The sequence below is a fragment of the Dermacentor silvarum genome, chromosome 11, assembly GCF_013339745.2.
Source record: "Dermacentor silvarum isolate Dsil-2018 chromosome 11, BIME_Dsil_1.4, whole genome shotgun sequence".
Lineage (NCBI taxonomy): Eukaryota > Metazoa > Arthropoda > Arachnida > Ixodida > Ixodidae > Dermacentor > Dermacentor silvarum.
This window is the reverse complement of record NC_051164.1, coordinates 36498650-36513418: the sequence shown is the minus strand read 5'-3', so window position 1 is coordinate 36513418 and position 14769 is coordinate 36498650. Positions and strand designations below refer to the sequence as shown.

The 14769-nt window shown below is 49.1% G+C and overlaps 1 protein-coding gene across 1 annotated transcript; it reads right to left on the bottom strand.

Moving 5' to 3' along the window:
• Positions 1-1445: 1445 nt before the first annotated feature.
• On the bottom strand, positions 1446-2342 carry LOC125941282 (uncharacterized). Its single transcript, XM_049658267.1, has 2 exons — positions 1747-2342; positions 1446-1546 (listed from the first exon to the last, which is right to left on the bottom strand). The coding sequence occupies exons 1-2, from the start codon at positions 2321-2323 to the stop codon at positions 1446-1448; spliced, it is 678 nt and encodes a 225-aa protein (XP_049514224.1). The 5' UTR covers positions 2324-2342.
• Between the last annotated feature and the right edge of the window lie 12427 nt (positions 2343-14769).

Below are 14769 nucleotides of genomic sequence, written 5' to 3'. Positions count from 1 at the left end.
TTCCCGTGGCAAGTTTGATGGCTTCATTTCGTGAACATATCTATGGAGCAAAGACAGGAGTGGTATTTCACGTCGGCTACTTAGTGATTGAACGGAAACGTCTAGTTTTATTTGAGTTATGTTTGATTGGTGGTTAGGAAATTATTCGACTAGCTCGTTTTTTTTTTTGGATGGCTTCTAACATGCAGATTAAGTACTCATGGTAGGGACACCATATAGTGGAGGCGAACTCAAGCTGGGGCGTACAGATGCTAGTACTAATAATTTATGTATGTTAGGCGGGCAGTTACGTAAGTTGCGATGAATGCACCCGAGAGATTCAGAAGCGTTGGCCCATGTGGTTGCAATGTGAAAGTCCCAGGAAAGGCTTGGCGTGAAGTTAACGCCTAGATATTTATATACTGATGCCAGAGATACTAGATTTCTATTTATATAATAGAAAAAGCCGCGGTTTGCAGTTTTTTGCGTGAATGTCATTACTTTGCAATTAGATGCGTTAAGTTTCACCTGACCAGTTGGGCACCATTCAGCTTCAATTAAATGACCCTGTGTGTTCAACTGGTAAACCAGTCGGGTCACCAGTTAGCTTCAGTGGTATAACCACATATGTTCAACTGGTTAATCAGTTGGATAGCAGTCTACTTTAGCTGACGGACCAGTTGGACACCAGCTAGGTTCAGTTGGATGACCAGTTGGGCACTCGTCTACTTTAGCTGGTTGACCCGTTAGCTTCAATACGTTTATCAGGTGGTTTACCAATTGGATGTAATTGGTACACTCATATACTGGTGGCGAAATTCCAATTGGTGGTAATTGGTTCTTTTCCAATTGGGTCCATTGACTTTTCGTGACTGGGCTGCTACTCCCATAGGTAATTATTGTAAGCCTTGGCAACTTCGTTGCACACATTGCAGTAGGACGCATTCACGCTTCTATGTTACAACTCTGCATCATTTCTTATACGTATCAGCAGGAACCTATATAGAGCTTAAGACCTCTAGAGTCATGTGGTAACGCAATAACGCCAGCGGGCGAGCCGTGATATTGCCGCTTGCTGTTGGTCTCCCAGTGTGTAACCGCGTGAGCGGTTATCTGTTGCGGCGGGTGACGTCACACCGACCCTATATATATTAGTTGCTCAGCGGAGAATAAAGGCTGATTCGATTCCCAGCTTCGGCCATGGTGCCGATGGGAATGCAACTGGCTGCAGGGGTGGTGTCACCGGTTTTGCAGACTTGTCAACTGATTGGCATACCCCGCAAGATGCAATCAATTGTTCTACCTGCTTGCACATGGCAGGCCACCAGTATTGTTCACGTAATCGCTGCTTTGTCCTTGTCATCCCAGGATGGGACTCGTGGGCTGCGTCAAGAAGCCGTGCTATGAGGGACGAAGGTACGACGAATTTGTCTCCACGAAGCAGGAGGTCTCCCACGACTGAGAGCTCAGTCCGCACCCGGTAGAACGGAACTGCCTCGGGAGGCAACATCTTCAGTGCAGGTCATCCCGACGTTGCCTCCTTTATGACCTGTGGAAGCAGAGGGTCCTGCATTGTTTGAACGACAAACTCCGCGTGAGTAACACAAGTTGAGGCCGCACAAACGCTCTCCTCTCTCTCTTGCACATGAACTGGGAGGGGCATCCTTGAAAGAGCGTCATTCCATTCACCCTTCTGGAACTGACAAAACAGTTCCGGATCAAGGCCTTCTGACACTTCCGTAATGTGGGTGGATTGCAATGACATACCGTTAATGTGCAGCCGCAGTGCTTCGAGAGCTTCTTCAATATGGTTCGCAGTAGCCAGCGCACGTTCAAAAGTAAGCGAAGTGCCTTCTAGAAGTGGGCGTTCCCGGAGAACATGGTTTCTCGTTTTCGCTACAAGTTGGTCACGAATGAAATCGTCAACTTGCTTACCGAAGTCGCAACTCAATGCCAGCTTGCGCAACGCCATGAGGAACGCTGCTGCGGTCTCCCCAGGCAGTTGAATTGGTTGTACGAACCTATGCCGCTCCACGACGACGTTCGTTTTAGAAGTGAAGTAAGCGTCCAACGTAGCCACTGCTGCGTCGTACTCGTCGCTCGTGCCCCATTTATCCTTTTGCTCTGTATGCGGCGTCCACGGTTTCTTCTCCGGCAATGCGTAGTACAAGCGTTGGCCTTCAGTACCCAAACAGTGCCACAGCCAAGCTTTACGACTCGCAGGTGGGTGAGCGTCGCTCCCAGACGTCAGGAGATAATTCTTGAAAAGGCGGTGCCACTGCGTCCAAGGAATGGCGGGCTTCCCGGGCGTCGGCAGGAACTGGGGCGGTTGATGTAAGCTCATTGCTTCCGCTTTCGGTCACTTCACCCCTCGTCGCCAACTGCTGTATCCGCCGTCGTGCCCTGCCTGACTACGCCACGGGCGTCGGAGAAACGTGAAGTGAACCGCCCCAGCCCGTACCCCGAACAAAATTTTTTTTACTAGTCCCTGATGACCATATATACAGGTGCATGCGTCAGCTGACATGATAACGCGCGTGCCTAGCACCATGTAGGTTATATAAACACAACTTCTGAATACCGCATTATCTACAACCGCTTGCAGTGTGTGTCAGATTGATTCCGCGTAGGGGATGGTCGTAGTGAAAGCAGGGGGGTGAATCGTCCTATACCTCCCATTTGTTCTCCAATATAGCAGATGCTCAGTCGACGCCAACGCCAAGGCGCACTTCCGTTAGGCCCTAGCGGATGGATGACGGTACTACGGTGGCGAAAAAAAGAAAAAAAGAAAGAAAATCGCCGTGATTTTTTTTTTGCCCTCCCCCTTTCGCTGTAGCACTTTTTTTTTATGATAACGATGTTCCGCTCGTTTCTCCTTTCCCTTTTGGCTTTCCTATCGCTCTCCCATGCCTCGTCTCACCCACCCCTTATGCCTCGCGCAATGCTTTTTTGTTATTTATTTAGCTGTCGGGGGCGCGCTCTTTTTTATTTATTTTTTTTTGGGGGGGGGGGGGGGGTCGCGGGCGTTATCAGACGCGCCGCCAGAACGAAGCGCTCGCTCCGCGCTCATATCCTGTCCAGCCGTGCCATTCGTGCTGCGTGCTTTTGTGCAGTGGATGCTTTTTGCGTTTTCATGCACGCAGTCGCGTTCATTATTACAATCAAGCAAGCATGTGCCCAAATTGTAATAAAAGATAATTCTACTTTCAACACAACAGTTCTTTGGAATCACTTTATTGTGTTCGTTTGCGAAAACCAGAATTGGAGCAGACAGTGCAACACAGTATAGAATGCAACAAAACGCAGATGGTGTTTCATGCACGCACACGTAAAAAAATATTTATTGTAATTGCTCTAATGGCCAATGCACAGAATAGCTTCTCACGGCCTGCTTCTCGCTCGGTCCATAAAGTTTCCACCTCCGTGAAGTGCGCCGAGCATATTCGGCGGTTGTTGACCTTGTTTCTGGGCAAAACCATTAGGTCCATCCTTCCAGCGTAGGCGCTTCCATCCTGAATAACAGTGAAGATCATAAATTATAACATCGCAGTTGGAACATACAAAACTGAGCTCGTTTCGCGTCGCGGCAGAGTACTATAGTGTGACATGTCAACCTTAATTCTCAGAAACGCATTTTTAAACGATGGCGGCCAATTACCTAGAAATATGAGCAAAGCGCACACCTACACACGTGTTCCTTGCGATACGCACAGTTGGTACTATATTTATCAGGAGCTTTATGTTCGCTGCTTGTTGACATAATGATTTACTGCATTGTTGTGGTGTTTTCAAATCAGCTAGCTGCTGCCTCACCACCGGGCAGCCGTGTACGACTGCGCACAATTACTATCACAAATAAAAACCAGGAAGTAAACTGCACAGTGCTCACCTGTTGTCTTTAAGGATGCGGTAGAATTTCACGTCGCATGGCTCACTTCGTCTCGATGTGGTTGCACACCATTGAACCACACACGAACAGCGACAAACGTGCAGTGGTAGGGTACCACACAGACCACACTGCTATAACTGACGGCATAATGCCAGAAAAAAAGATTGCTGCCGTTTTGGCCGTTATCAGATGCACGGCCGACCACGAGCGCGGGCCGCGCCAGCCGCGCCGTCGATAGTTGAAGGCGAGAGAGAAACGCGAAAGTTGAGAGAGGGTTGACAAGAAAAAAAGGAAAAGCGATTTTAGTTTCGCATGTATCTCATGGATGGCGCTGCAATTCGCGTGGACAAAAAACCAGCGGAGTTTCCGAGGCCTGGTGAAAGGTTTATTAGTGTCAGAAGCTTGCTGCTGGTAGTGTGCAGCAATGCGGTCCTCCATATGCGTAAGGCGCTCCATGATTTCGAGGAGAGCAGTTTTTACCCTCTGCTTTTGCACATCAGCTAGGGGTGCTGTTGTGGGCGCTGCGGCAGGCAATGGGTTGGTGGGAGGGTAAGCCACGACGCCCAGTTCTCCTCTTGCATGTCGTTGTTCCGCTCTGTCTGGGTTACGGTAGAAGTAATAACAGGGTCATTTAACGGAAAGTACAGAAGTTCCCTGATATTAGTTTCAGAATTTGCGCCCTGCTGTGCGGCAGCTGCTCGGCCTCGGCTAGTTTCTCTGGGGCTGCTAGCCAACGCGGGATTTCTGGCGGGAGTCTGGATGGGAGCGCTTCCGGTTCTGTTGCCTCTTGATGCCACTACTGGGGCCACGGCTTGCGTTGCCGCGTGCTCCCTACTGCGTCTTCCTACTTCAGCAGCTGAATTTATGGAATGTTCCGGGTTGGCGAAGAGCTTCGGGGAGCCTTTACTGTTGGTAAGATGGCTTCCGTGGCGCTGGGTGCACTTCAGAGCGCACGCCTGGTCGGCCGTGGGGTTTGGTACTGAACACTTGAAATATATTATGATGTCCAGTGTGGCGCAGACGTCCGACCGATGCCCCACCACCAGGTATTTGGAGAAACTATATCTGACGGGCCGATGCGGGAATCAGCGCTTAAGTGCCCTCTGGCACGTACTGGACATCCGAAAAGATCTTGTGGCCTTCGAACGTGACTAGGGCCGTGTCGGTGTTTCTTATCAGGCGGGCGTGTAGGAGCTCCAAACCGGGGGCCTTTAATTACCGCAGCTTTTGGAGGGAGAACTATTGGTCGACGTCGTGGATGATTCATTTAATGGAGTTTAATGGAGACACCACGTACGTGTACGTCAGGCAGTCTTTGCCACTAAGCGGTCGTGGATCTCTGCGATGACTAGAGTAACCTGCGTGTGGGCTGTGCTTTCAACCGCAATGTGGCAGTCGTGGATGAGCTTTAGATTGGTTGTTGCATGGAGGTCTTCGATGTAGATGTTGGCCTCGGTGCTGAGGTGTAGTGCAACTTGGTACAATTTGCTGTCGGAGAGGTTTAGGCCTTCTCGTGGGCCCATGATTACGTGAAATTCTCCCCTGAAGGTTTTTCTGTGGGTTTGGGACGGGCTGCCCTAGTTCGCTAGTGATGTCATCTCCATCAGCAGCTGGGATCGCTATTAGCTTCAATTCGAGCTAGTAAGCTGTAAACCAGCCGTCGTCTCAGATGTTAGTGGGATCTCTTGCCATGGTAGCACCAGGGTCCTTCAATACTTGGAAGTATAGAAGGAACCTGGTAGTAATATCCTTGGCAGTTTGGAGGGTTTTGGGCGTATTCCATGTTATGTTTTCCGTGATCAAGTGGACCTGGAAGCGCACTAATGGAGAAACGAGAAATGAAATAGATTTTATACGATTGCAGAACCTAGCATAGTGCAGGATGTAGAATTGCTCGGTAGCGTAAAGGCAGTGATCAAAGGTTAGTGAGGTCTAGGATTGCCCTCACGTTGAAGAGAGAAAGAGCAATATTAGTCAAGAAGAAACAGGCCAACGTAGACGCAGTAAGCGTAAAACATTCAGACTGATGCTCGCAAACAAATATGCAGCTTTACAACAAGATGAAGACTAGCATACAGGTAATGAATGAAACCGTAACTTGACTGTATTTAGACGCAGCAATTGAAATGGGAGTTAGGATACCAAGGCAGCCAGTAGGTAAGGTCTCCCAAATAACGAAGGACCTAATAAAGAAACGTGAAGCATAATAGTGTTTGACTCAAGAGATCAGATAGAATTCACCGAATTTTCAAAGCTGATAAACAAGAAGAAAATGCGCGATATTCGAAATTATAATGTCGGGAAGATTAAGGAAGCAGTAAAAAGGGGCCGCAGCTTGAAGTGAGTGAAAAGAAAACTATGTATGTGGCAACGAAAGATGTATGCAGTGAAGGATAAGCAGCGTGATGTCATCAGCAATTTCGATAATGCAGTATAAGCAGCAGAAGAATTTCATACTCCCCTGTACATTGTCCAGAGCAGCCACGCAGCCATCATTGGAAGTAGTGGGGAACAGGATACAGAAGCTCTTTCTGCAACTAGCGATAAGTTCCAAGGAACTTTTCAAGAAATGTCCTGGGTAAAAGCAGCCGGAAGATATCACATATCAGTGCATTTAATCGAAGATGGAAGCTATATTGCGCTGAAAAGCTTGCGGTCCTTTATACGCATTGCCTTAGGATTGAAGTGTACAAGAGAGCTGGAAGAGGGCCATCATTATACTGATCCCTATGAAGTGGTATGTTAAAGAATTGAATAATTATTGGCTCATTGGATTGCTTTTAGTATTCTATAGGTTATTCACCACAATATTTCCTAATAAAATATTTCTCTTTATAAAATCTCTGGAACTTACCACTGCCTTTGAAAAGAAAAGTGTGCAATTATTGCATTCTGCCCGTGCTAACTTATGGCGAAGAAACGTCGATATCAACAATGAACTTCGATTACAGGATCGCGCAAGGAGCGAAAATGTTAGGTGTAACGTTAAAAGGCATGAAGAGAGCAGGGTGAGACAAGGGCGGCTCGAGATAACTGGCACAGGCCTTCGTCCTGCCGTGGACTTAAAAATAGACTGAAGATGGTGATGATGATGGTGATGCGATAAAAGGTAAATTTAGCTTCGCGCACGGCGTCCACAAAAGCATGTCTACACAGTACGTTAGTCAATCCGAGCGACTGTGGTCGCGTTTGAGAGAGGCCACTGATGCCATAGTAGGTATACTACGTCAAACTCAAACCAGTGCTCACCAGAAGTAATAAGTTTTACAAATGCGAAATTTGTTGTATAAATTTCACGTTTCCGGAGTTATAGCGTCCCTGCGTTCGACACGTACGGTCGAGGATTGGCGTCAAAAGACTCGGACATTAAGTTAGAAATATCCAACCTTTTTGACCACGAAGAAACATGTCTATCTTCATAGGGAGTTCACGTACAGGAGATCGAAGCATGCGCACGAGCGCCAACAGTCTAGGTTGGCACTTCTGTGGCATAGTGCACTTTGATTGGCACATGGCAGTCCCGGGCGCCACCCGTGGGGAGGTCAAGGCTTCCTCCTAGTTCCCAAACACCCTCTGCAAAACAAACTCCTTCTTACGAATAGAAAGTGAGCACGAGGCATGTAATGTTTTTCATGCGTGAATAAGTATACTTCGTCCATGAGGTTACGTCGTTCCTGTACCGTAGTAACCATACACCGTCTGCAGCGCAGAGTAGATGTTTCAGGTGCTTCTCTGCCACTGCATGCCACATACAAAATATCCGTTTGTTATACACGTTTGGTAAGCAACCATTATGCCTCTTTCCGTGTTAGAGAATTGGCGTAACGCACACCGGTCATATTTTGAGCCAAAATAAAGTAAGAGCCATCTATATACAGTTACGTCTGGATTTCCTTGAACTTTATTTCACGACTATGTCATGCTTAGAAAGGACGAAGCGGAGCCGCAATGAGCATCATGAATAGAATGAAACCCGACGCACTAAACATTTTTCACTGTGAACCATTTTTTGGTTGTTTTTCTTGCTCATAACCAGTGAGCTGTTACTCAGAGTCACCAAGGGAATAGCTAGAAAAAGAAGAAAACGCGAGGCGGGTCACGTGAGGTTCCCGGCTAGCTGTTTCAGACGCGAGGACACTTTGTTCACGTAGCCATGTGATCTGGCAGATGATGCTAGTGCTTTCGCTAACCGAATCAACTAATTAGATCTCTATATTTGCCATCGCCGCACAGACGAGCGTTTTCGCAGCCGGGAAGGCGTCGGATACAAGAATGCTGGGAAGGCTTTCTTCGCAAACATGACGCTTGGCTGGAATAGAGAGAGAAAAAAAGGAACAGAGCAGTACCCGGCTCCCAAATAGACGCATCCGAATCGGTTCCGTCAAAGGTCACACGCCCAAGTGAGGTGCTACGCAGCAGTATTTGTGCATAGTAGCTCTTATTATAATCTTTCAAATGGTCCTGAATAGTGGAACGATTCTCCTTAACCATAACAGTTATTGTCGCTATAAGAGCGTATGTTACCAGCTTTTGACTCACTTAGCAATCAGATGAGGTGAGGTTATGTTACGGAAATTTTTTCCTTTTAGAATAATGACATTCCTCCCTGATTTGTGCCCAGTTTGCACGAACATTATTCACTATGTTTATTATTTATGACACCTGAAGTTTCCGTATAGAAAAATTGCTGCTCTAGAAGTTAACCTGGTGGCGCCCACAGCACCCAGTTAAGCAGACAAACGCCGGTGGGGCCATGGTAGGTTAGCATCCAGGCTATTTTCGCCCGACACGGCATTTGGTTCAAATTTAGTTCGCATGGCTCAATTGGTGACCCTATTGCTGTGGCACAATTCAATACGCAGCTTGATAAAGACAAGACGTAGGAGTCAGAGCATATCAAAAATAGGCTCTCTTCTGCCTACTGTTCCCGTCTTCTTACACGCTCTAGACTTAATGGCTCCAAACTAAATCGAATTTTACTCGTGCTGACTGCATCTCGTTTCAAAATGCAACGTAAGCATTTCCTCAGAGCATGCCGTGCACAGAACCACTTGGCATATTCAATATTTGCCGCCAGTCCCTTTCTGCAAGCTTGTGAGGTGCCATGCTAAATATACAGAGATGCAGAAGGAGGCTGAACTACAAACGCGGAATAGGTCACTCATCCTAGACTCACTCACACTGTATCTCTCACGACATGTACAGACGCACGCCGAACCCCACCCCTAATGCCTCAGAATTTGATTTTCTCCATAGGTATCGAATGTCTATTTGCACAAAATGAGTGTTTTTGCTAATTGATCACTGTACAGAGGAGAAAACCCAGAGCGAAGCGGAAGCTAAGCAATTCAGACATGTCCAATACCTCGTCGGGCTCAGGTCACTGCGTGGATGTTAATACACAATCAACATGACCAAGGAAGATAGACTATCTACTGCACAGTTCACGCTTATCGATTCGGCGTGGTTCCCTACGATGTCTTGGCATAACCTTTATTGGCCTCGTGCAAGTAAGGTTTCTGTGGTCTTTGCTCTCAGAAACAATAGCTTCCAGGCTAAGCATGTGGCGCTCGTTCGCCTGGCCTCGACTAACGCGAGATTGAATTAATTAAATCTCGCGTTAATTGAAAGGAGACACAAAATTAGCGTAGCTTGCACTGGAGGCGCAATGATAAAGAGACAGTGGAGCTGATGGGCACCTAGCTAGTCCTGACTTTTGGACTAGGCTGAGCACTACCAAGTCATCCCCAGCATTTACCAGAATTTATCGATTAGCTGTTGATTGGCTATCGATTGGCTATCATTGACTGACTAAGCTTAAGCAGTCCCCGCAGGGGCGCCTGCGTAAGCAGGCGTTTGGTGTGTTACGACACCACGGACCCGAGCACATGGGGGTTGGAACCCCCGCGTCTAACCGTGCGCGGCTTAGCCGTGTCCGGGGAAAAGGGGATCCTGGGGGTTGAGCCGATGCCGGGTGTTTGGACCTTTACTGCCCCTCGGCGGAGGCAACACAGCTCTTTGGCCTTCGCTTCACGTAGACGGCACTCCCGGACTGACCCCGGGGGAAATCGGTAGTTGCCCATTCCTGTCTCTCTCTCCCTCCAACCTACGCCTTGCTCTCTCCCTTTAATCTTTCCTGTCCTCTCTTCATTTACCTTTCACTTCCAACTTCGGCGGCAGCAAGGATTAACCTTGTACATTATATCGTGCCTTGGGTATATGTATTTGGTTATAGCGGTGGCGTACAGTTGGCGTTTGCAAGACCTGTTCCTTACAGATTCTGCAGCGTCTCCTTCTTGGGCTCCATGGTGGGTGGCTGGCGCCACCGCCGAAACACTTTCCCCATATATGGATAGCTCCTTTCCTGCACTTGCTGATCGCCGACCAAAACGGGGGCGCACCGAAGTATTTCATTTTTTTGGTCACAAGACCAAGATTTTTCCACGCTTTCACGCGATCCATAGTGAGAAGCCAGACAAGAACGCAATAGCTGCATCACCTTTTCTCGTAGCGAAATGCTTGACTGAAACCATAGGACCAGGCTACAAGGCTACAAAGTTGGCAAGTGGAGATCTCCTTCTGGAACTCCGCGACAAAAAACATGAAAAGTTGCATACCTTAGCGTCTTTTGGCGAAATACCGATAACAGTGACACCGCTCCGCACGATGAGCACCACTTGTGGTGTCGCCTCAGATGATGATCTAATGGACCTAACCGAAGCTGAACTTCTGGAAGGCAGGAAAGATGATAATGTGATCAATGTAAAACGAATTAAGATGACGCGAGATGGCAAATAGATCCAAACAAAACACATTATTCTGACATTCCGTACAAGTATACTGCCCGAGACCGTAGAGACAGGATACATAAAGATCAGAATGAGGCCCTACATTCCGAACCCTCTCCGTTTTTAAGTGTCAAAGACTTGGCCACAGTTCGCAGAACTGCCGTGGCCGCCTCACCTGTGCGAAATGTGCCCACGAACATGCATCCGAATCCTGTGAAAACAAACTGCAATGTGTCAACTGCGATGGCGAGCATGCCGGCTTCTCGCGGTCGTGCCCGTCGTGGAAGAAAGAGACGGAAATATTCACAGTAAAAGTCAAACAAAACATTTCGTTTAAAGAGGCACGAAGGCAGGTGTCTTACCTGTGTCTTACACAGCCTTTTTCGCTGCGTGTGAGGGAGCTTGGCGTTGAAATGGATGTCCCACTCGTTGAACATCGCATAATGCCTCCAGCTAAACTGCCACCTCCTTGGGAGTGGCAGCTGAAAGAATGCGATATATCTTTTGTAAAAATTACAAAGTACGCAGCAGACCTCGAAATTCGAATGCATTTCCGTGAACTCCAATCTAAGTATTCGTGTACTGAATTCTACACCGACATATCAAAGTCGCACGCTGGCGTATCTTACGCGGCAATTGGTCCCTCTTTTTCTGAATCGGACGTATTGAAACGTTCTACAAACATCTTTACTGCAGAAGCCTATGCAGTGCTGTCTGCGGTTAAACAAATTAAGAAATTAAAACAACAGAATGCAATAATATTTACGGACTCCTAAAGTGTCGTAAAGGCACTAATGTCTATAAGAATACACAAAAATCCTGTTTTATTGAGCTTTACACATACGTGTGCAATATTTATTCATCTGGTAGACATGTGACAATATGCTGGGTTCCTGGCCATAGAGGCATTGAGGGCAATGAACTGGCAGACAAAGTGGCCTCATCAATTACATCTCAAGCTATTAATCTTACCGCTGCTATTCCTGCCACAGATCTCAAGCCTTTTCTGCGAACGAAACTGCGAGACCACTAGCAACGCTTGTGGGACGCCGAAACAAATAATAAGCTCCACTTTATTAAACCACAGTGAGGTTTCTGGCCCTGTGCAACAAAAACACGGCGAACTGATGTCCTATTCTGTCTTCTCAGAATAGGACACACATGTGGTACTCACAATTTTCTGTTGACTGGTAACGAACCTCCTACCTGTGGTCGATGTGGTGAGAGGCTGACCGTCCTCCATGTCCTCCTGGAGTGTCGGGAAGCCGAAACAGAGAGAAGGAAACATTTTCCACTTGCATACTGCTATTGTGTCCCGCTCCATCCCTCCATGCTTCTCGGTAAAGAACCACTTTTTAAAACCAAAGCAGTCCTCGCATTCTTGAACGATGTTGTCCTACATGACATAAGCCCAATAAGTTCGTAGCGCGTCCTCTCTCCAGAGGATGCCGCTGTGACAGTAGTTCAGTATAGCACCTGCCTCCAGGCCCTTGTGGTTCAAGGGCTCTGTTTAGGCAGTAGTGCTTTTGCCAATTACTACATGTGAAATAACTTGAATATTGCCACCTGTAGTTAGTGGGTCGAGGGCAAAAGTGGGTCGAGCCCAAGAGAAGAAAGAAGACTGCGCACCCCTTCTCTGCTCGAGCCAGCCCCGACGGTCGCGTCTTGCGAGAGCCAGCTGCTCTACGGGTTATTAAACCTTCAAGACTACTTCTCGAGGCTCGTGACAAACTGGTGGAGGTGCTGGGTAAGCGTCCTCACGGATGTTGCAGACCCCTCCAAGGATCCGCGCTACGAATCCAGTGCCTGCCGACACTCCCGTGAATCGGGCCAGCCGCAGGATCAGGGGACTGTCCCCAGAAGTCTTCGACGCTACGGTTCCCACCACATCAACCGGTATGACCAGCGCCTCCCTTCAAACCGCCCCAACCGGTACGGGAAGCACGATGTCGAACCGTTACACACTTGAGAGCCCACGGATCCCGAAGACGTTTGATGGCACAGTGTTCGAAGACGTCGAAGACTGGATGGTCGAATACGAGCGCGTGGCCTCCGTGAACGAATGGAACGACACGGAAAAACTCAGGCACGTCTACTTCTACCTGGAGGATGGGGCGCGTACATGGTTTCGGAACCGCGAGGAGCAACTGTCGTCGTGGCGCGAGTTTTCTCGTCAGCTTTTGGAGACGTACACCAGTGCTGATCGCCACGAACGAGTGGAACGAGCGATTCAGGCGCGCGTCCAGTTGCCAAACGAAACTGTGACCACGTACGTCGAAGACATGACACGCCTCTCCAGACGAGCAGATCCAAGAATGACGGAGGAGAAGAAGTTACGTCATCTGATGCGCGGGGTCAAGGAGCAACTCGTCGCTGGCCTCGTGCGGAGCCCTCTGAAGACGGTCGCGGAGTTCTTGTCCGAGGCCGTGACCATGGAAAAGATGCTTCTGCATCGCTCGAACCTCTATGAGCGGCAAGCGAACAGCGTGTCTGCTGCTGACATTTTCACGGCCATAGGAAGCAACGGTGACTGTCTGCGAGAACTCATCCGCTCTGTAGTACGTGAAGAGTTGCAAAAGGCCGCCGTAACACCGCGCCCTACGGTAAGCTCCATAGCGAGCATTATCAAGGACGAACTGCACCAGGCGCTCCGTGACACCGTGCCTCCTGATAACGCTGCGGCAGTACCTCCTGAATACCCCCGTGCGACCTACGCGGAAGCGCTGAGGCGCCCTGCTTCCTCTCCGCCGCTGTTCGTTCGTGCTCCTCCTACGGTGTCAGTTCAGTCGGCGCAGGCGATACCGTACTACGTCGCTGGGTGTACACCGCCGCCCGTTGTTCATGCCACTCCATTTACCCATCGTTTGGAGCAAGCAGTTCACCTACGTCGACCACAGACGCCCGCCCCCTCGGAAGTCGGATGTATGCCGCACACCCGATCATCGGCCTCTGTGCTTCCACTGCGGTGAAGCTGACCACTTGTACTGCCAGTGCCCATACCGGCGCCTTGGGATTCGCGGCTTTTCCGCATACTCGCCGCCGCCCCGATACGGCCAGCGACCCCGGGACATTGAGGACTATCTCTCTCAGCAGCGCTTGCCACCGCCTGCCAGGCGGCAGTCGCGATCGCCGTCTCCGAGACGATTTTCACCTCCGCCCCAGCGGTATTCTCCCGAGCGGTCGACCAGTCCCCGCCGGGAAAACTAACTGAGGCGATCTTTGGGGGCGAGGTCGCTGACGGACGAAGCGCTGAAGACCTCCGACGGACGCAGTTACGGAAACATACCGATCCCACATCACCTGCAGCTGAACGGGACCACCGGCTTTTGCTCGATATACCAGTGACTATTCACGGTTATGCCGTTAGTGCTTTAGTGGACACCGGCACAGACTACACGATACTAAGCAGGAAAATAGCAACACAGCTGAAGAAAGTGATCACGCCCTGGCATAACTCGCAGATTCGGACGGCTGGCGGCCACATCGTTACTCCGCTGGGCGCCTGCAAGACTATAGTTGAGATTCAAGGATCTACATTCGTAGCGAGCTGCCTTGTCTTACGCGAATGCTCCCGCGACGTTATTCTTGGGGTTGACTTCCTGCAGGAGTACAGCGCGATTATCGATCTGCAAGAGCGTCGTATCACTTTCTCTGCCGAACGAGCAATCGACGTGCAAGACGGCCAACGGCGCGACGACGTACTTCCTGTTTCTGCAGACAGTGTAACGCTTCCTCCACGAGCCAGTGTCCTCGTCGACGTCACATGCTGTGGCTTACGCGATGGCGAAGCGGTAGCCGAAAGTAACTTGGAACACCTACTGTAGCAAGGTGTTTGTGTGGCTCGCAGTGTTATACAGATTCGTGCTGGTCATTCGCAATTGCTTTTTACCAACTTTAGCTACGAGCACCGACACCTGTTCCGCGGCACTTCGTTAGCGCTTGCAGATGCAGTAGCAAACGTTAACAACTCTTTCACGTCAGAAGTAGTGTAGACAGCAGACACGTCTCTGTGCCATCTCGACATCAATTCTGAACTGTCCACCGATAGCCAGACAGCACTGTGCAAGCTCTTGCTTGAATTCAGACCTGCTTCGCACATTCTTCCAAGGTATA

Excerpts from the sequence above, each read along its gene's own strand:
- LOC125941282 (XM_049658267.1), bottom strand. The coding sequence starts at position 2,323 with ATGAGCTTACATCAACCGCCCCAGTTCCTGCCGACGCCCGGGAAGCCC. Across the intron at positions 1,547-1,746 it reads ACTGCGGCTGCACATTAACG|GACCCTCTGCTTCCACAGGT; the intron begins GTATGTCATTGC and ends CAAACAATGCAG.